The following is a 21,049-nucleotide window of genomic DNA, read 5'->3' as shown; positions in this document are numbered from 1 at the left end:
TGCTTGGCAAACATCTCTGCCACCTCTGACAGCTCCATTCCCTCTCTCTGCAGCTGTGCATCCACGACAATTACAGGAACAACCCCTTCCACAATTTCCGGCACTGCTTCTGCGTCACCCAGATGATGTACAGCATGATCTCGCTCTGCAGCCTCCAGGTACAGCCCCTCCGTGGCTTTATGAGGGCTCTGGTGTTCAGATGGTGACCCCGAGGTGTTAGAAAGTCTCTTTTTCCCAGCCCTGAGATCAAAGAAGAAGGCAGAATTCCTTGGCTCTGGTTCTCAAGGTTGTTTATTTTTTGTTATCTATCACATTCTTTCTCCAGCCTGCTGAGATCTGTCCAGCAGGTTGGTTCATGGCACACTGACTGCCTTGGGGTGATGTTGTCTTTTTATACTAAGAACTACATGCACTTTATTTACAATAGCTTCCCAGTACCTATCACCTATGTTAGACAGTGAGCTTCTACCTGAAACCAATCCATAAGTGCCAACATCACAGTAGATGATGGAGGCCAAGAAAAAGGAGGAGGACAGGACATGCCCAGATTCCTCCATCTTGCCTCCTGAACCCCTATTCTAAAAACCTCAAAAAAATCTATTTTTCATCCCGTGACAAACTAACTATTATTTGACTTAGACTTTAATGGCTTGCAGATCCTCATATAAGGTCAGTAATTTTTTCCATGGGTTGTAATCACAGTTACAGGTGTCTTGAGCTCTGTGCCAAGGTCTCTGAGCCCCCTGGCAGGGGTTCAAGCAATTCAGGACAGCCAGAGGGATGTCCTGAATCCCGACATCTTTTTATACTAAAAACTACGTGTACTTTATTTACGATAACTTTACAATACCTGTCACCTATGTTAGACAGTGTGTCTCTACTCTAAACCAATCCAACAGTGTCACCATCACAGCAGAAGATGGAGGACCAGATGGTGACGGTGATGGTGTGAATTATAACATCTGTATTGTTTCACTCATATAAGACTGAAGAGAGAATAAAAGTTTTTTAAACACTTCTCAGGTACCCCATCTCTAGGGGTAACCTTTACTTAATCTGACACCCAGGCACACAAGGAGAGGTGTTGGATTTCCATTCCTGACCCGCAGCACCTGCACAGCTTTCTGAGGTTGCTGGGGAGGTAACTTCACCTCCTGGATGTCCACAGTTTGTACTCAGATGGAGTGAAACATTTAGGAATGACAGACAAACCCTTACTGAATTATGGTCTGTGGGTTTGTTCTTTGGGGCACAAAATGTTCCCACAAAAGGTTTCCTCCAAATGTGTGATTTTATCTGTGCTTGTCCTGTAGCCTGGCACGTATTATATGCAGGACGCACATTTGACCTTTATTTTGTCCAAAACCATATGAATCAATTAATTTCACTGTCTGGATAACCTGCACTTATATATTCATTTCATTTCTTTACAAAACTGTTTTTTTTTCACTTAAAAAACCTCCTTTTTTCTCTATAGTTACACATATCAGTTACTGGCCTCATTCTGTTTTCTTGCCATTAGCAGTGTGAAGCAAAATGTGCTTTAACGTAAGTCCATGCTGTTCAAAAGCTGTGGGAACACACTATTTAATTTTTCTTGCTCTTTTCCTAACTTTATTTAATGCAGAATGCAGTGGCAACAGAGCCATCTTCCAGCCCTCCCTTTACCTAATCAGGGTGCTCAAATGACTTCTAAGAGACTGTACTGATGTCTCAGAGCTTTTATATCATCTCTGCAGTAATAGCAAGTTTCAAGGAAATTGCCTCCTCTGAGCTGCTGTTATTTCATGCAACAAAGGCAAATCTGAGTCACTTTTACTGGAAGGGAAGGCAGATTTCTCTCTCTTGACTGAAGTAAACTCATCTAAGGAAAAATGCTTCGTTTTGCTCAGATTTGCATTTCTCTAAAAAGTAAACATGTCTGGTTTCTTTATTTCTTTTGATTTACAGAGATAGGGGAAGTAGAAATCATAATACTACATTCATGTTTTGTATTTTACAGGAGAAATTTTCCCAAATTGACATTTTGATTCTCATGACTGCAGCAGTGTGCCATGACTTGGACCATCCAGGCTATAACAACACGTGAGTCTGGTCTCTTGCTTTACCTTCAATTAAAATCCCTTGGAAGGTAACAATTGGAAGGTTGGCAATTTTTGGTAGATCACCTTTTCATTCTCACAGCCTGACCTTTTTCCCAAGGCCCTGCTGGTCACTCACATGAGCCAAAACAGAGCTCAGGTCTGTTTGGGATTTGCCAGCATGTTCTGGAAGAAAAATGTTTCTTTTTTCAGATTTCTATTCAAGTACTTTCCCCCCTAACTCCTGAGAAAACAAGATGAAATATTTTACAGCTGGTAACAGAGCTATAAATTATAATGGAATAATTACACTAAAATTCAAAGGGGGATTTAGCTTACACTTTATTTCATCATTATAAATCACGAAGTGTACTTTACTCTGTTTATTTTCATGTGAGGAAATTATTGCTGTTGACCCACAGACACTTCTGTGTGCATGTGAAAGAGAGAGAATCTGATTTATTTGTAACCACTCAATAAATAAAGGCAGAACCCAGTTCTGATTGGGATCAGTGAGAATCTCTTCATCTGCCATTAGTAGGGGTTGAATTAAACAGCTCAATTCTGGTTTTGTTCTACGTCAAAACAAAAAAAAAACCAGTTTAGATGGTTTTTTAGAGGGGGAAAAAATGTCAAAACAGTTTTTGATTTGTTCAAAATCAAAAAAACCAAAACCAGTTCCTTCTGGATTTGTTCTCCATCATTTTAAACCAGAAACGTGGCAAAATGTTAAACTAGAAATTTAAACTAGACATTTTAAACTCGAAATGTGGCAAAATTTTAAAAAGGAATTAAAACCTTTTGGGTTTTTTTTTTTGTATTGGTATTTTGGCATTTAATATATTATTTTATATATTATATTTATATTATATATATTTTAAATATAATATATAATATAATATAATATATAATATATAATATATAATATATAATATATAATATATAATATATAATATATAATATATAATATATTATATATTATATATTATATATTATATATTATATATTATATATTATATATTATATATTATATATTATATATTATATATTTATAATTTTGTTTTATAATATATTTTATATATTATAATCTTTATTGGTATTCACCCACTGAAGGGAATCAATGCCTGAGATTATATTAAATATCTATTTTCTGTGAAAATCTGACTTCATACTAACAACCCGAAAAACCCCAAATCTGCAGCTCATTGAATAAGCACAGAAAAGAGTGCAAGCAGGTGGTTTGGAGCAGCTGGGGGTGTCTGGGAGGTTTTGCTCAGGGTGTCCCTGCCCTCAGCTACCAGATCAACGCGCGGACGGAGCTGGCCGTGCGCTACAACGACATCTCCCCGCTGGAGAACCACCACTGCGCCGTGGCCTTCCAGATCATCTCCCAGCCCGAGTTCAACATCTTCTCCAACGTGGACCAGGACCAGTTCAAGCAGATAAGACAGGTAGGAATGCTGGACATGCCATTCCTGAGGTTATAAACACGCACAGAATTCCCTGCTCTGCAATGGGAGGGACTTGTCCTCCCTGGAGGGCAGGGCTGAAAAAGCCCCTCACACCTGGGAGGTTCTTGTTGTGGGGTTTTGAGGGGCCAAGGATGAGGTGAGAAGTAAGAATCTGAGTCCAAGTTCTTAGATGGTTGATATATTATATTATATTATATTATATTATATTATATTATATTATATTATATTATATTATATTATATTATATTATATTATATTATATTATATTATATTATATTATATTATATTATATTTGCATTACATTACATTACATTATATATATTGCATTATATTGATATTATATTATATTTATATAATAATTTATAATATTAATAATATTTATATTTTTATATAATTTTTACTATTTATATATTATTTATTTATATATTATATAACTATTATTTTTCTATTATTTTATAATTTTATATATTTATATTATATAATTATTTATTATTATATTATATTATATTATATTATACTATATAATTTATATATTATCTTATTATATTCTATTATGTATATTATCTTTATAATATTTTTATTTTTATTATTTATATATTATTTATTTATATCTATTTATATAATATTTATTTATATTATATATTATATATGTATAGTATTTTTATATTATTTTATATATTTATATTTTACAAATTTATATTTATATTATATTATATTATATTATTTTTATATATTATCTATATTTATTTATATAATGTTATTTCTTTCTATTTATTTATATAATATTATTTATTTATATTGCGTATTGTATGATTATATTATTTTACATATATTTATATTATTTTATATATATTAATATTTTATAAATTTCTATTCTATTCTATTCTATTCTATTCTATTCTATTCTATTCTATGAAAATGATATACTAAAACTATTCTAAAGAAAGAGAAAGGATACATCAGAAGGCTAGCAAAGTATGAATAACAAAAACTCCTGACAGACTCAGAGTCTGACACAGCTGGCTGTGATTGGCCATTAATTAAAAACAATTCACATGGTGGATAAACAATTTTCCAAATCACATTCCAGAGGAGCAAAACTTGGAGAAGCTGAGGCTTCTTATCTTGTCAGGAGAAGAAATCCTGGTGAAGGGATTTTTCATAAAACATCACAGTGACAGGATCCAAGAGGGATTCTTGGAAAATTTCCACAGCAGCACTCCCTGGAATGAGTTGCTGAGGAATAATGAGTGCATCCTGACTATTAAAGCCTAAGACATTTTGAGGGTAGATGTTTAGATTGTTGGAGGAGCCAATTAACTCTGACTGGGGAAGGATTAAGCTCTCAGGGCAGAAGTTTGTGCTTTACAGGCACACTGTATTAATTTTAAGAGGAGCTTCAAAAGGGGAAAAGATTTGCAGCAGCAGAGCACTTGTACTGTTGGAAGAGGCCCTGGTGCACTGGAGAGTCATCACAGTTATCTCTGAGGCACTGAACAATGTTACAATTCCCATCAGGGCTCTAAGGGCCAAAATTCAGTCTTAATTTCCACACCTTCCTTACACCCCCAGTGAAGAAGCAGAATAAAGGCTGGTTGGAGTTCCTGATTCTGCCAGTGTGTGGGAAACTGGCACGCGCCCAAAATGGACTGTTCTGTATGAAAACCCACAACTTCAAATTAACCACATGTTTTCCCTTCATAAGCTGCAGAGAAGGAGGATACAGAGCTCCTTGTCCTCATCCAAATGTTTCAAAGCCCTTAATCCAAAGAGAATGGGCACAGCTGGCATCCACATCATGATTTCTGTCTCAGGGCCTCTACGAGTCAGCAGCAAAACCCACAGTGCCTTCCAAGGAGAGGAAAGTGGATCTTGGCAGCCACAGTGTGGCTTCCAACATCCTGCTGTACAGTTTACTTTTCTACAATTAGTCAATGAGAAAGGAAAAACCTCAGTGTCTCTGGAATATCCCATAAAACCATGATCCTCATGTACCACGAGCTCCTTATAACCCTCTTCCTATTTCCTTGGCAGTTCCAAGTCAGAAACTTCCCCTTCCAGCATGAGCAATTCAGTGCATCTGAGGCATTTTGTGTGCAAGACAGGCCCTGCTTGGCTTTAGCAGACCTTGTAAGGAATGTCAAGTTAATATGTGACCATGTTTTCTTTGCTAGGGGATAATTACGTTAATCCTGGCTACAGACATGGCGAGACATGCAGAAATACTGGACTCTTTCAAGGAAAAAATGGAAAACTTTGATTACACAAATGAAGAACACATGACCTGTGTAAGGAGGTTTTGTGGATTGTTATTTTTCTGTGCATGGAGTGAAAGCTCGTAGATTAACTTTTGTCTGTTGAAAAACAGATATTCAATATGTATTATAAAAAAAAAAAAAATCCATCCCACACCAAAAAATAATTACAATTTGGAAGTGCTCTATATTAAATAGGTTTTTCCAGCTTTAGGAATCCTGGAGTCTCATCAGGAAAATAAAAAAAAAAATTTACTCTATTAGGGCACAAATTTTTACCATCCTTTACAAAAAAATCCATGAGTAAAACCTTTAGTCTCCTCTATTCCCCAGTGCAGCTGTGTTTGATTTCCAGAGAAATCTTTTCCCAGCTGCCTCTGAGTGTTCCACAAAAACCTTAATGGTCACTTGTGACTGAATCTCTTCCTGCAGCAGATAAATGCACATCCCACTGTGACACATCCCAGAGAGGGGATAAAATATTTACACAGAGCAGCTGAGAGAGGGAAAATGGATCCAGATCATTTAAGACCTCTGGTTAAATCCTGAAATTGTCCTTTCTGGTTGAAAGCTTTGGCTCCCAGTGCATTGCAAGGACAGGGGTTGTGGAAAGGGGGGAAAGGGCTGGCTTTAGGAGTGCAGCATTGAATTGTTTTCCTCTTTCAGCTGAAGATGGTGCTGATAAAATGCTGTGACATCTCCAACGAAGTCCGCCCAATGGAGGTGGCAGAGCCCTGGGTAGATTGCTTGCTGGAGGAGTATTTTATGCAGGTAAGAGAGAGGGAGAGATGCAATTGCACAATTTCACAATTTTCTGCTATTTCCAAACCCCACAGGTGCTTCACTGTTTGACAGCCCAGTCTGGTTCTACCTCTGAACTCTCTGGTTTAGTGGAAGTTTCCCTGCCCATGGCAGGGGTTAGAACTGGATTATCTTTAAGATTTTTCCAATCCAAACCATTCTGTGATTCCATGCAAAGCTTCTATTACACAAAGTCAGAGAAGGATGCCAGCAAAAGAACCTGCTCAGTAAGCAAGGAATGCAACTGATTTTCTCTTTTAATCATTAGTAACGAATGAGATATAATTTCTCTTTGAATACCTGAAAATAATCACTCTCTGGAAAACAATGAGGAAATCACAGAACTATTCCATCTCTTTCAGAGCAGCAAGGGCCATTACCAGCTTTCTGAATGCTCTGAAATATTTTACCTCACAAGTCCAGTGGGTTTGCAAAAGGAGCCAGCCACCCTGCAAGCCTGGAGGTGAACACTTTGATGCTGGTGCTGAGCAGAAATAACTGAACAGAGTTCTCTTCATTCAGATGCTGCTCCACACAAAGCAGAGACATTGCCCTGAGGGCAGCACATCCCTGTTCTGTGCTGCCTACACCTCTGTGATCAGCATCTGAGGGCTGCTCATCTGCTTGCTGCATTGCTCTCCTCACAGCCTGCTAGGCAGGATTAATATTTGTTATCTCTGGGTTTGTTATCTCTGGGTTTGTTATCTCTGGGTTGTTTCTCTGATTGCTCCAGAGCGACCGAGAAAAGTCCGAGGGGCTCCCGGTGGCGCCGTTCATGGACCGCGACAAAGTGACCAAACCCACAGCGCAGATCGGATTCCTCAAGTTTGTCCTCATCCCCATGTTCGAGACAGTGACCAAGGTAAAGTCACCCAGGGCCAGAAACCAGACAGGGGGAGAGCAGAGCTGCAGTGTTTGCCCCACCAGGGGTTTGGTTACCCAGGGAAATGGGGATGCACCTTCCACACCCCATTTCCAACATGTACGGTTAAATGATGCTGCAGCAAGTTGAGGAATGCAAAAGGAAATGCTGATACAAGTCTTTCTCTTGTTCCCACCTAGCTGTTCCCAGAAGTGGAGGAGGTGATGCTCCAGCCTCTGTGGGAATCCAGGGACCACTATGAGGGGTTAAAACAGATAGATGATGCTATGAAAGAGGTAAACTCCAATTATGTCCTTGATACTGCAAACATTATAATTGAATAAACCAAACATTATAATTAAGCTGCAGCTCAATTCTGAAGCAGTGGGATTGCTCATGGCATAATCATTATCCTGAGAAACACATTCACTACACCTGCCTGGAGAGAGGTGTGTGCCACAAGTCCTTGCAGAGTTCACCAGGAACCACACAAGTATGGACACAGGACAAGAGCTGCTTGCAAAGCACAGAACCCAGGGATAACCCCTGAAGGGAGCACAGATCTCCCTGGAGGGATCTGCCCTCCCTTGGGAAGGAGTTTGCTTGGGTTACACTGCAGTAAAATGTTCTGGGGTTGGGCAGTTCAAGCTTTGCAGCACCAGTGCATGAGTTTATTTTCTGGGAAGGAACTTCCAGTCACCTGTATGTCATCAAGGATGTGCTTGGTGTTTTATGAGGAATCACTCAGTCATGCAAAGCCAGGAGGATTAAACACACAACCAGGGAAGCCCTTTAATCACCCATTGGGGACTTCAATGTACAGAGCATCTCTCATTTTGTAGGGCTCAGGGGATGTGGGAATTCCAGGTAACCACATTTGCTGCCTCTCAGCAGGTCTGCATTGCCTCAGGAGCCTGGCAGGGCAGAGAGCAGTGCCCAGGGCAGCAGCCAGAGTGCTGGTCCAGCTCCCTGCAGCCTGTGACAATGGCCCTGCACTCCTTCCTTGCACACCTCTTCCAGTGCCTCTTTTCCCTGCCAACATCCACTATAAAAACCTGCCCTAATGGCATTACAGAGTAGGGAGTTTCTGACATGAAAAAAATTCACCATGTAGGCAGGCTACTCTCAGCCACTCCATCATTAAAATAAGGTGGGAAGTGCCCTGGAGCAGCAGTTGTGCTGATTGTTTGATGTGTGGGTAATGAAGGTTCCTCCACTTGATCATCCATGAGTGGAACTGAGGCTTTGCTGTAGCTCCCATCTCCTCCCAAGTGCTCTGGTGAAAAAGCCCCTCAGCACTTCAAGTACTGAGGCTGGTTGATCAAAGAGCACAGGCTCTGAGGGCGCTAAATTTTAAAGGAGAACAAAGCCTTTTGGGCATTTTTCCATTTAGACAGGAGCATTTGTCAAACTAGGGCAAAAGAACTCAAATACAACTGCCAGACTTTCTGAGTTTTATTCATCTTTCAAGTTGAGCTGAGATTTTACTTCTGGTTTACAGAATCTGTCAAAACAGCATTTTTATACAAACTGATGGAGCTTTTATTGCAGTGTATTGGCACTGTAAGAGGCCTTAAAAAATAGGAGCTGCTTGAATCCAGAAATATTCTGAAACAAGAGGACCTAATTAATAATCTGAGAGCCTGGTACAATAGCTGATGAGAAAGACTGAGTTCTGCTTGCCCAGGACATTCATCCAGAGCTGTTTGCATAAAACTCTGATATTCCAAGCTGCTGCCTATTATTTCCCGGGAAATGTTGCAGATGCCTTGTGGGAAGCTCAGTGTGGGACTCACAGCAGCACTGTGAGTGTGAGTCAGGGGGATTAATCCTGCTCTGCTCTTCATTCCAGCTGCAGAAACAGAAAAGTGAAGGTTTGACCACGGGCAGTACCGAAAAGTGAGAGGAAACAGCCTTTGAACAAATAAACCACGAGCCGTGAGGCTGCCCTGCTTTGAGAAATGCTCCATTAGCCAAGGAGAGGTGGTGGCTACATCAAAATCCAAGTGGGACCATGCAGGGAGAGATGGACCCACAGCCTGCAGCCTCCTCACAGAGATGCTGCTGCCGTCGGACACCGCGGGCTCCCAGACTCCTGAATTCCCTCTACAGGCTCTGAATTCCCACCACAGCCTCCTGGCAGGATTCCCCAGGCTCTGAATTCCCACCACAGCCTCCTGGCAGGATTCTCCCTGTGGACACTGCTCAGGCTGCAGCACAGCTCCATCCTTCAGCAGATGTGTCTTCCTGGTGACCCAGCTGCCCACAGTCTGTAGAGACAAATTAGAGTTTAGCCAAGGAGCCTTTTCTGGGACATGGTCCCCTGGCACCAGGGGTTGTTTTAGTCAAGATACTCTCTGTATGTGTACAGCAGGATGCTAATTACAGCATAGCTCACCAGATGCTTATACACTGACAAGGGTCCAGGCATGCATTTTTGTTTGCTTGGTAGGCCCTGATGACACATTTCTCCTCATTATTCTCTGAATTTTATAGTGTTCACAGTACATTCAGAAGCCCAACATAGTGGATGCAATTTTCTTTTTGTTTTTTTTCTACATTAGAAGAAATCAGAAGAAACCTTAGTGAGTTTGCAGGGTGGCTTTGTGGCCTGGTACAGCTGGACACCATGGGATTCTTCAGCATGGGCAAAGAAGGGAGCACAAAGCTGAAAAAACCTCAGTGCAAACACATTTTTATCCTTGTTGATGCAAAAAAAAAAAACCAACAAGAGACACCTTCAAAGATGTACAGATTTTTTTTTTTTAACTTTTAAACCGATCTGCTAAATAATATATTCTTCTACAGAAATGGGTGTTATTGTTTCATTTTGTGTATGTGTTCACATGAGAAGAGTCCATGAGAGACCACCAATAATGAGTACAATGGAAGGGGCTTGGGGAGGGGAGGGATGGTTTTCCTTGGAGGAGAAGCCTTGCAATTATTCCTGTGGTACATCATGGAAAGCTGCAGTTCCATGGATGGTTGGGAGCCAAGATGTGCCCAGGTGTTGCAGCAGTGAGAGCAGACAGTGCTGGGATTGATTTCTGGGCACCACCTCACCAAAGGGAAGGCTGGAATAAATCCCACAGGAATCAAGCCACAGCCATGCTGCTCACCTGGTCTCTCCTAGCTGGAAAAAGTGTTTTTTTCTGAGGGTTTCAGGCCCTACCATGGTGTGGGAGCAGGGATCTCCCACACTGGCAGTCTGTCCTGGTTCAGAGCAAATTTGGGAGAGAATCCCCAAAGGGGCTCTTTTATTAAAGTAGACTCAATCGGCTCCTCCCCCAACTGGTCCAGGAGAAAACACCGCCTTGGAGAAAAGTGGAAAAAACCTGTTTAATAAACAATAAAACCTAAACAATATTAAACAATAAAACCCCTTGCTGCTCCAAAAGAGATGACAAACTCAGAAAGTCCCTCCATGGGCTGTAGCTCAGCTCACTCAGTCTCTGATCAGTGCTGGAAATGTCGCAGGCCAGGCCCGGCCTGGTGGCCTCAGGTGGAGCTGCCGGTGCTCCCCTGGGTGTTCAGGCCAGGGCAGGTTTAAACAGGACAAAGAAAAGGGAAAATACCACAGTCCAGGGAACCTCTATTGCCTCACCTAGCTAAACTAACTAAAAGCAAAGGAGAGCTCTGTCCTGCTGTCTGTCCCTCCGCAGACAGCACAGTCAGGAGCAGGAATGTGGAGGAGTAAGAGCAGTGTCTGAAAACAAACTGCTGCTTCTTCTCTCCCCCACTTCACTCTCTGGAACACATCTTAAAGGTGCAAAACTTATTATTCAGCATAACAGAGCAAGACAATTGGAGATAAAAGCATCATGTAGTCAACCCAGGACACAGTCACAGGCATGGACATTGCTCAGGTTCCCCTTGTTCCCCCAGCTCTGTAAATCCCAAAGCTGCAGCTGGTTTGTCAGGGGGATGAGCAGAAAGGGGAAAATCCTTCCCCCCATGGCCCAGGAAACACTTCAGGCAGCTCATCCTCTCTGGCAGGTCTCTGGTACCAGCCCTGAACAGCAAATCCTGACTCCTGCTCTGGAAATTAAAATTGTTCTCCTCTTGTTCCTGCACATTAATCCTGAGTTTAACTCTCCCAGTGCCATTTCCTGTGTTTGGTCTCTTTCATTAGCACACAAACTGTGTTATTGCAGTTACTCTCCAATCTCTCAGGGAGATCCAAATTACCCCAAAACTTCCATACCTCTCCTCTTTCCTACCTGGAGGTTTCCAGAGACCCAGGACAGACTCACAGCTGGTTCTGTCTGCTGCTGCCTCCTTCTTTAAACAGCTTTTTGTGTGTGATTTTGGCCTTCCTGCTGAAAACTGGAAAGGGCTCTGATCCCTGGATTTGAACAGACCCCAAGGGAAATGGAAAGATCCAAGCCAAGGGTCAGCTCCAACTCACACAGAATCTTCATGAATGGATGAACTACACCCTAGGTTTGATTAACCTCAAACTTGTGATGCTTGAAGGTCGAATCTGAATTATGTGGTGTGAGAGACAACTTGAAAATTTAAAAAGGTTTATTAAACCTTGACAAAAATACAAGAAAGGGACTACATAAGGAAAAATTCACAGGGCTGGGAACTGCCCCTCATGGATACCTCATGGCCAGTTCATCTTCCAGATGGATGCTCAGTCTTTTATACCCCTGGGGGCTGCATCAGCCAGCCCTGGCCCCTCCCAAAGTCTGTCACTCAGCTCTTCTGTGCCATTTATCAGTGCAAACTGCTTTCTTGTCACTGGATTGGAGCTCAGCTGTTGCCGTGCTCACCCCCTGAGCACCCCCAAGCTTTTCCATTCCCAGCTGCCCCATGCAAGGGACACCTGTGCAGCTTCTTTGTACCTGTCCTGGACAGCCCAGGCTGTGTGATGGCAAAAATACAGGGGGAAAGGGAACTGTGGGGAGAACAGAGGACATCTAAACCACAATAACATAACTATACACCACTAAAGCTTTTATTAATATTCACGCAATAGTTATCCCTGAATTGCCAGAACCAATCATCTCATGATCCATCTATAACAACTGGTTTGTGCCCTTTGTCTTTCCTCAGTCTTATAATCCAAAGTACATTCCCAGATTGTTCCTCTATTGAATTCTTCACCACTTTTGCACAAGTAAATGGAATTTGCCATCTCCATTCAGGCGGATTTCTGTCCCAAATCAGTTCCCAGGGCAGATGAGCTGTGCAGGAGCCATCAACAATTGCTCAGGCCTTGCCAGAGCTGCTCACCCCAGATGAGAAAAGCTGCCGTGCAAACTTCACTGCCCCCTCCTCCCACCAAAACTTCCTAAGAGTTAGATCCTTACAGGAAGTTTTGTTTCAGCTGGAAGGGTTTTCTCTAACCACAAACCATAATCCAGCAATTATTTATGCATCTGCTTTGCTCCCTACAGTCCTGGCACAAAGGAGTTTCTTCCTTGGCTTTCTCTGACTGAAGGATTTTTGGGAATTGATGGTTTGTTTTGGCCTGCAACATTTTTAGGAGCCACCAAAAAAAAAAAACCTGTTTACTGGAGAGAGATGAACAAAAGATGTTGATGAAATCCTGCTGAATATTTTGGAGCTGCATCAGAAATGTGGGAAAAGGGAATGCAGCCCATCCTCAGGGCTGCAGCAGTGGCTGTGGTGATGCTGTCATGGGCTGTGAGGGTTATTGAAAGAACAGGCAACACCCAGGCTGCTTTCACAGGCAGCTGTAAAATAAATGCAATCAAAACCAGCTGATTGTATAAATGGGAATACCACAGTTTTGGGGTTTTTTTAATCTCATTTGTCTTTGTAATATTAGATTTCTATGAGACAGTCCTCCCGAGATATGTTTAACCAAGGGAAATGCAAGGCATTCTTTCATAATTCTAGTTTCTTATGCTTTTCCCACAATATTTAACATTGTGATTCATATGCTAATTAAAGGATTTGAGAATCTCAGGCAATCAGCCCATTAAAATGTCACACATTTTCAAGGTGACATTTTAAAACCAGACTCAGCATGAGAATGAAGTTTTTTTGAGGCAGGGAGACAGATGTCTGAGTGTGATTTAATCTTTTCTCCCCCTGTTCCAATGACTTAAGAGTGGGTTTTGTGTCTCAGTGTTGTTTCTGCTTACTGTGGGTGTCTTACAGAGAATTTTCTATGACCTGTTGCAGCTTTCAGCATCATGACAGTGCCAGGTGCACCCCAACCTTGCACTGCTGTCCTAGACTTGTGATCAAAGCTGAACATGAAATGGGTTATAACAATCCCACACCATTTAGCCTGGGAAACTAATGATGAGCTCTGGGATTTTACTTCTTTCTCTTTTTTTAAGCTGTGAGATCGCACAGCTCATTACTCTGTGTTTTATTATGGTTTGATAATCAGATCAAACTGATGCTGCATGTCTTGGGAACAGCTTTTTTAAAATGGGAGTGCCCCCACAGCAGCCAATTTACAAGGGAGGTTTAGTGTCTGTAAATACAGGAGCCATGTAATGCCACAGGAGTGTCTGTACATGGAAATTGTTCATCTCAGAGCTGCTCTGAGCAGCAATAACAGCATCTGCCCCATGTGGGAGTTTGAGCCTGTCAGGAGAAGCACTGCCATGCACTGTTCAATTTTCCCATTTTAACAGCAAGTTTTTGCTGCAAACTTCTCTCTAAAAACGTCTGAAGAGCAAGTTTACCTTCATGCCTGGTTGTCAGGATCTCTCGCTGGTCAGAGGGACCCCAAGAAAAGTTGGAAAGTCTCTTTTCCCAGCCCAGTAGTCAAAGAAGGAGTCAGAGCTCTTCATTTCTCAGTCTTAGGGTTGTTTATTGTATCTTATCTATAAAATTCTTTCTCCTGTCCAGCTGAGGTCCACTCAGCACAACAGTCCCAGGCACTCTGCCCGCCCTGGGGCAGTGTTATGTCTTTATACTAAAAACTACGTGTACAATGTTTACAATTACTTTCCAATACCTATCACCAATGTTAGACAGTGAGCTCCTACTCTAAACCAATCTAAAAGAGCCAACATCACAGCAGAAGATGGAGGCCAAGAAGAAGAAGGAGAGAGGCTGGACATGCCCAGATCCCTCCATCTTGCCCCCTGAACCCCCATACCAGAAACCCCAAAATCTACTTTTCCACCCTGTGATAAATTCACTATCATTCTACTTAATTTGTCATGGCTTGCAGGTGTTCATATGAGGTTGGTAATTTGCTCCATGGGTCATAATCAAACCCACAGGTGTTTTGGGCTCTGTGCCAGGGTCTCTGAGCCCCCTGTCAGGGGTCTTGGCTGCTCAGGACAGCCAGAGGAGTGTCCTGGGTTCTGACTCCTGATCTGTGGGATTAAGAGCCACACTCTGCTTTTATTCTTCTGTCATGCTGTAAAAATTTCTGGGAGAGAGCAAACAGAGCGGGCAAATCTTCTGCCCCACTGACACAAAACCTCCCCTGTTTGCCTGTTTCCCATCTCTTTGGTTTACCTGTGGCTATAAAGCACAGGAACAAGCCTGTCAGGGATGAGGAGCACTCAACCCCCAGCCCACAGGAAGAGTTTATAGGACTCTTTCACTTACTTCATAATCATTCCAGTTTTATTCCCCCTTGCAGCCACCCTAGAAAATAAACTACTCAAACTCTAAAGGTGCCTCATGGAGAATCATCCAGCTGCTGCTCTGACTCCCAACCCAAAGAAATTACTGTTCAGGAGGTGTTTCTGGGGCCTCCTGAGCCCCCCTTTTGCATGCACCACCCTCTTCCACACAGCGCCCTTGTCAATAGGATTGTTTTGTACCAGAAAAACACAGCAAAAACTTTCTGAGGTGTGTTTAAAATAAAAGAGCTTGGATGCTCCTTCTCTAGGCAAGATGGGAGAGCAGCCGGGGATCTCTCCTTTCTGTCAGCTCTCCAGGGCAGTGCCTAGGCAGAGATGTTGCTTGGACTCTGAAAAAGTGGGACATTGGAGGTCTGTGTGTGAATGCTGTGATGGCACAAAACCCCAGTGTTAGGAAAATTAATCCACAAACGCCAGAGGTTTATGTCCAAAAAGGAGACAGAGGAGTCCTTTTTGCTTTATTGGAATAAGGGAAGAGGCCATGGGGCATTCCTCTGGGATCTCTCAAATTTTTGAAGGATGCAGACTCCTTTTTATCCCAGTTTCCTGGGTGCATTTCCCTTCTCTCTTTCCCCATTGGCTGAGGTACTTGAGAGGCACAGACTGCCCAGAATGCCTGATACCAGAGATTGCCCTCTAATGTATAACACTCCTTTGTAATTTTTAATTCTTACGGAATTTAGGCGTTTTTCTTCCCCATTGTTTCTGTCATCTTTCAATGTCTAATTTCATTTATCAGCAAACCTAAAATTTATTTGTAAAAGCAAAATATCTTTTTCCATTTATCAATCAGTGGAATCCTTCCCATTGTTTATCTCCCAGTGCTAGTTTTATCTACCAGCTTGTTTGTAAAGACAAATCTGCTATTCCTCTCACCATTAAATCATAATAATAAATTTAATAATCTGCCACTGGCTTCAAATCCCTTCTAGAGTGAGTCAGCAAGCCAGGGCTTCCTTCTCCTTTCAAACAATCCCCATTTGTAAAGCACCTTGTGGTTTTTTGGATGCAAAACCCAACAATTCCCATTACCAGAAAATAAAAACTTGTGCCCAAACCCATTTTTGGATGTCCCCATCAAGGAAGGAGCTGTAACCAACGGGTCAGACACTGAGGTGCAGCAAATCTGGCTCCTGCCTGGTGAGAAATCAAACTCTCAGACACAAAAAAAGCTTTCTGGCTATTTTGGCAGGCAGTCAGGAATCACAGGTGCACTCAGGCACAAGCACACACAGAAAGCAGCTATCTGCAGACAATTTTGCAGCACCACTCTTGGCTCTGTTGCAAGACAAACTTAGAACCAGGAGGGTTTGGAAAGTGCAGACCGGCGCTGTCGCAGCCAACGTTTGCTGTAAAGTCTCTGAGGAAAAATCTGCTTTCCAAACTGTGTGGAAGCACAGTCACAGCCTGGCTGGCAGACCCAGCAGATCCTCTGCCCTCAAGCTCCAAACTGACAGGGACTTGGAGCAGCTCTGTCATTTTATACAAAATAAAACAAAAAAAAAAAACCAACTTGTTCTCTTGTTCTCAGCCCACTGATGGTACTCTGGGCTCAGGACAGCTGGGACACACTCCAGGCCGGAAAATGGCATGAGAAAATCAACGCAAAACCACATAAATCTTGCTCAAATTTGTGTGCCCAAGCCATGCCTTCTGGAATGCCCAGCTAGCAGCTGCCCTGGGTAAGCCCTGGGAGCCAATTTGTGCCTCAGTGCTGCTGCTGCCACGTCAGGGCTGGCCAAAATTACAGCTTGTTATTCAGGGCATTGCCAAAACACACCTTAAGCACCAGCAGGCTTGGGGCACTAACCACCTCTCTAGGAAGGTGGAAATATTTCCCTTTTGATGAGCAAGTTTCCCACCAAGCAATCCCAAAAACCAATACAAACTTGAAAGTCCGAAATTTCATTTTCTTTACTGAGCAACAGCCAGCTAAATGAAATGAGCATTCAGAACACTGCTTATATGTTTGAGTTATTATTTCCCTTCAAAAAAAATTCATTTCAGGCAGAGTTATATTAAAAAACAAACTCCTAACATGCTTGTTAGAAGTGTTTTCCACCATTTTTCCTTGCCAGGCTTTGAAGCAGCCATGGAAATTCATGATTGGGGCTGGGGAGGGTGCTGGGCAGCAAAGACATGCACAGAGCACAGGGAGCTGTGCAGGCAGCAGGTTAAACACCCACCAAACCCTTCCCACACTGGGAATTTGGTGTTTCCCCAGGGGCAGCTGCCCTCCCACCACTCTCCAGGGCTGCCCAGGGCAACTGGACCCACTGGTGCCTCCAGGACTGGCTGCAGGGAGGGGATTTCTTACTGGGGAGAAGAGCTGAAGAAATGTGTTCCTAAAGGTTATGGGGTCACAGGTCTAAAATAATATGTTCATAAATGTTCTGGGGTCATAGGTGTAAAAGATATATTCCTAAAGGTTTTGGGGTCACCAGTCTAAAAGATATATTCCTAAAGGTTTTGGGGTCACCAGTCTAAAAGATATATTTCTAAATGGTATGGGATCATAGGTCTAAAAGATATATTCCTAAATGTTCTGGGGTCACAAGTCTAAAAGATATATTCCTAAGTGTTATGGGGTCTAAACCACCATGTCCTGCTGACAGTTCACTGGGGCGGCGTGTGTGTTATAAAGGAAAATTTCATTTCTTCATTCATTCTCTTCATTTTTCTCCCCCTCACCCAAGATTTGATCCTCCTCCTCCTGCCTGCTGTGTGTTGCCAAGGGTAAATCTCCAGGGCAGTGACTCTTCCCAGCTCCTTTCCCTGCAGAGGACGCTTCACCCATTTTAGGGTTGTTGAGCCAAGGCTGTGTCATCCAGAGCCAAGGAGATCCTGTCTTGTAATGGACAAAAAGTACAGGAATGTCCCCTTTATTTACAGTCTTTCATTTTATCCTCCCAGCTGTGTCATTTCTCCACCCTGCAGGTGATTTACTCCTTGACCTGTGCTCCAAGCTGCCTTTTCCACCCATGCAGGAAGCATCAGGTGCTGCCTGATGGCTGCAACACCATGGAACAGAGCTAGGACAGCTCATCCAGCTTCATCCACTGGCAACTGCATGCAAAAGGCAGGAAAAAATTGCATTTCTAAGCCTACATTTTTATTTATGTACTTATCTAACTGTTTCTACTGAAGAGAAAATTGTGAGCACTCAGCAGCTCCCACAGCTTTGAACTGCACTGAATTACAGACATTCACATGGCTTCACGTAGGTGTTCCACAAATCCAGGCATCTTTTGCATGAAAATACCTAAAATTAAATTGAAAAGGTTAAAAGCTGATTAGTATTAAAAGCTTGCACCAGTTAGCATGGTACAGCTCTTTCTTTCAAACATGAACTGTGCAGGCTAACTCAGAGTGTTTACTCCTTTCAATGCTGAGATTAAGTCCATTATTTCCAGTGCAACAACCTTGTGACACCTCTGAATTTATCTCCAGGACAAAGGTCTTTTCTCATCCCAGGAGAGACAATGATCACTCATTAACCAGGGAGACAATAATCACTCTGAGAGTCACATTGTACATGCAGAGGGGTTCCGTGGCGTGACTTGCAGGAGGAACTCAGAGTTTGCAGAGTGAGAATGGTGTTTGCAGACTGTAAAAGTGAATTACAACCTTTATTCACATTGACATTCTTTCAATAAAAGAACTCAGTCCTGTGCTTTGCTTCACCGATGGATTTATTACTCCATAGCGTGGGGTCAAAATCAAAGCCTGTTTGCCAGATGGGGTTTGCCTGAGGTTTTTAAATTTTATTTTTTTGAGCCCTGTCTTTTTCAGAGCCCAGCAAAAAGTTAATTTCACCACCCTGAGTCCTATCAAAATGTGCCCTCTGAATGTGCATTTACCCAGGGCAGTCTTCCTGAAGCTGCAGGCTGGTGCCTGCAAGAATTGCCTGGAAATTGAGCTTGGCTGTGAGCACAGCAGGGCAGATGGAAGTGCCTGGGTCAGCTCTGGGTGTGTGGCACTTGCTGCCCTTGCTGCCTGGGACACAGTCATGGACACTCTGTGTTCTGGGCCTCCCTCTTCCTTCCTCCCTTGCCCAGAGGAGGAGGAGGAAGCACTGTCTTGGGATTTCTGCTGCTCAGAGTGACCCCAAGGTGTGTTAGAAAGTCTCTTTTCCCAGCCTGGCGATCAAAGAAGGAGTCAGGGCTCTTCATTTCTTGGTCTCAAGACTGTTAATTGTATCTTATCTATGAAATATTTTTTCCTATCCAGCTGAGGTCAGTTCAGTTCAGCAGGACAGTTCCAGGCACTCTGCCTGCCCCCGGGGTGGTGTTATCTTTTTATACTAAAAACTACGTGTGCAGTGTTTACAATTACTTTCCAATACCTATCACCTATATTAGACCGTGAGCTTCTACTCTAAACCAATCCAAAAGTGCCAACATCACCCAGAAGATGGAGGCCCAGAAGAAGAAGGAGAAAGGCTGGACACGCCCAGTTCCCTCCATCTTGCCCCCTGAATCCCCATTCTAAAAACCCCAAAATCTATTTTTCACTCTGTGATAAATTCACTATCATTCTACTTAAACTGTCATGGCTTGTAGTTCTTCATACAAGGTTGGTAATTGTTTGTCCCAAGGGCTAAATCAAAGACACAGGGTGCCTTGGGGCTGCTGCCAAGCACCTGGATGAGGTCACCTGAACACCAGCTAAATGTCTCCATGCTGCTGGTGTGTTTCTCAAGATGCAGCACCACCTTTAACAAAGGTTGCACACTGATTTGCAGACCAGGCTCGTTGGACAAAATCCCAGTTAGAGATTCCTGGGTGCAGGAGGCCCAGCAGGTGGATTCCTGCCACGTGATGGCTGCAGGAAGGACATCAGGCATGGTTTTACCTCCTCCTGCCCAAACACAGGTTGGTTCATCAGCTGGCATCAGCCCCAGCCATGTCCCACACTGCCCAAAGCTGAAACCTTTCATCTTCTCCACCATCTCATTTTTTCAGCATTATAGTATCAGCTACTCCACTCCATTAAGAGCCTCTTTTGAGCCCATCTAAATGTATTCTCATGTAAGGAAAAGCAGCATAATAACAAGGACATGTTATAAGAGCCTGACATTTCTTTTCATGCTGGTACATGCTGTTCACAAAGTCCCAGAAGAATATTAATGTCTGTCTTTACACAGGTGAAGGGGACTAATCATTTGAAAGGACTCCCTATCTTTGAGAGCTGTTTCATTTCATTATCCCTTCACAGAACACATTGAAATCCTTCACATGACACCCACATCAGTCTCCCCACTCCCAGCTGCACAACCACTGCTCTAAAGAATTGCCAAGGGAGGATCAAAGAAGAAAATTACACAAAATTTTCAGATTATTTTTATCCTCAAGGAGTTAGCGGGGTGGAGAGGATAATAACCACTTTTCTCTGTGATTACATGGTGCTGGCAGTAAATTTTGCAACTATCAAAAGCTACTGATCACTTCCAACACCTCTGCCAGGAATATGAATCCATAAATCCATAAGAAATGTACATCAGCCACCCAGCCCTGAGTGGTTCCACAGGCAGAGCCACCAGAAAGACAAAAACTCCCCTAAAACCACAGCAGCTGAAATGAAGCCACAGCTCTCCCTCTCAGTGTGACAGTGTTCACAGGGGTTTTTGGATGAGGGAAGAGATGAGGATCTGACTCCATGTTTCAGAAGGCTTGATTTATTATTTTATGATATATATTATATTAAAACTATACTAAAATAATAGAAGAAAGATTTCATCAGAAGGCCAGCTAAGAATAGAATTAGAAGGAATGATAACAAAGGTTTGTGGCTCAGACAGAGTCCGAGCCAGCTGACTGTGATTGGCCATTAATTAGAAACATCCAACATGAGACCAATCCCAGATGCACCTGTTGCATTCCACAGCAGCAGATAATCAATGTTTACATTTTGTTCCTGAGGCTTCTCAGCTTCTCAGGAGGAAAAATCCTAAGAAAAGGATTTTTCACAAAAGATGTCTGTGACA

General features: G+C 42.6%; 1 protein-coding gene across 4 annotated transcripts in view; it reads left to right on the top strand.

Annotated features, from left to right (window-relative positions):
• PDE9A (phosphodiesterase 9A) overlaps positions 1-10,282 on the top strand; it is a 57,610-nt gene extending 47,328 nt beyond the window's left edge. For 3 of the 4 annotated variants that reach the window (XM_058045678.1, XM_058045681.1, XM_058045680.1), the window contains 8 exons: positions 54-158; positions 2,003-2,085; positions 3,283-3,532; positions 5,728-5,841; positions 6,475-6,579; positions 7,343-7,471; positions 7,672-7,767; positions 9,324-10,282. In XM_058045678.1, the coding sequence (XP_057901661.1) occupies positions 54-158; positions 2,003-2,085; positions 3,283-3,532; positions 5,728-5,841; positions 6,475-6,579; positions 7,343-7,471; positions 7,672-7,767; positions 9,324-9,374 (933 nt within the window). In that variant the 3' untranslated portion in view covers positions 9,375-10,282. The remainder of the gene's footprint in view (positions 1-53; positions 159-2,002; positions 2,086-3,282; positions 3,533-5,727; positions 5,842-6,474; positions 6,580-7,342; positions 7,472-7,671; positions 7,768-9,323) is intronic. The other variant, XM_058045679.1, reaches the window with a different exon arrangement.
• Positions 10,283-21,049: the final 10,767 nt, after the last annotated feature.

Source organism: Melospiza georgiana, chromosome 2 (assembly GCF_028018845.1).
Source record: "Melospiza georgiana isolate bMelGeo1 chromosome 2, bMelGeo1.pri, whole genome shotgun sequence".
Taxonomy (NCBI): domain Eukaryota; kingdom Metazoa; phylum Chordata; class Aves; order Passeriformes; family Passerellidae; genus Melospiza; species Melospiza georgiana.
The sequence above is the reverse complement of the archived record's forward strand: the minus strand, read 5'-3'. Positions and strand labels throughout refer to the sequence as shown.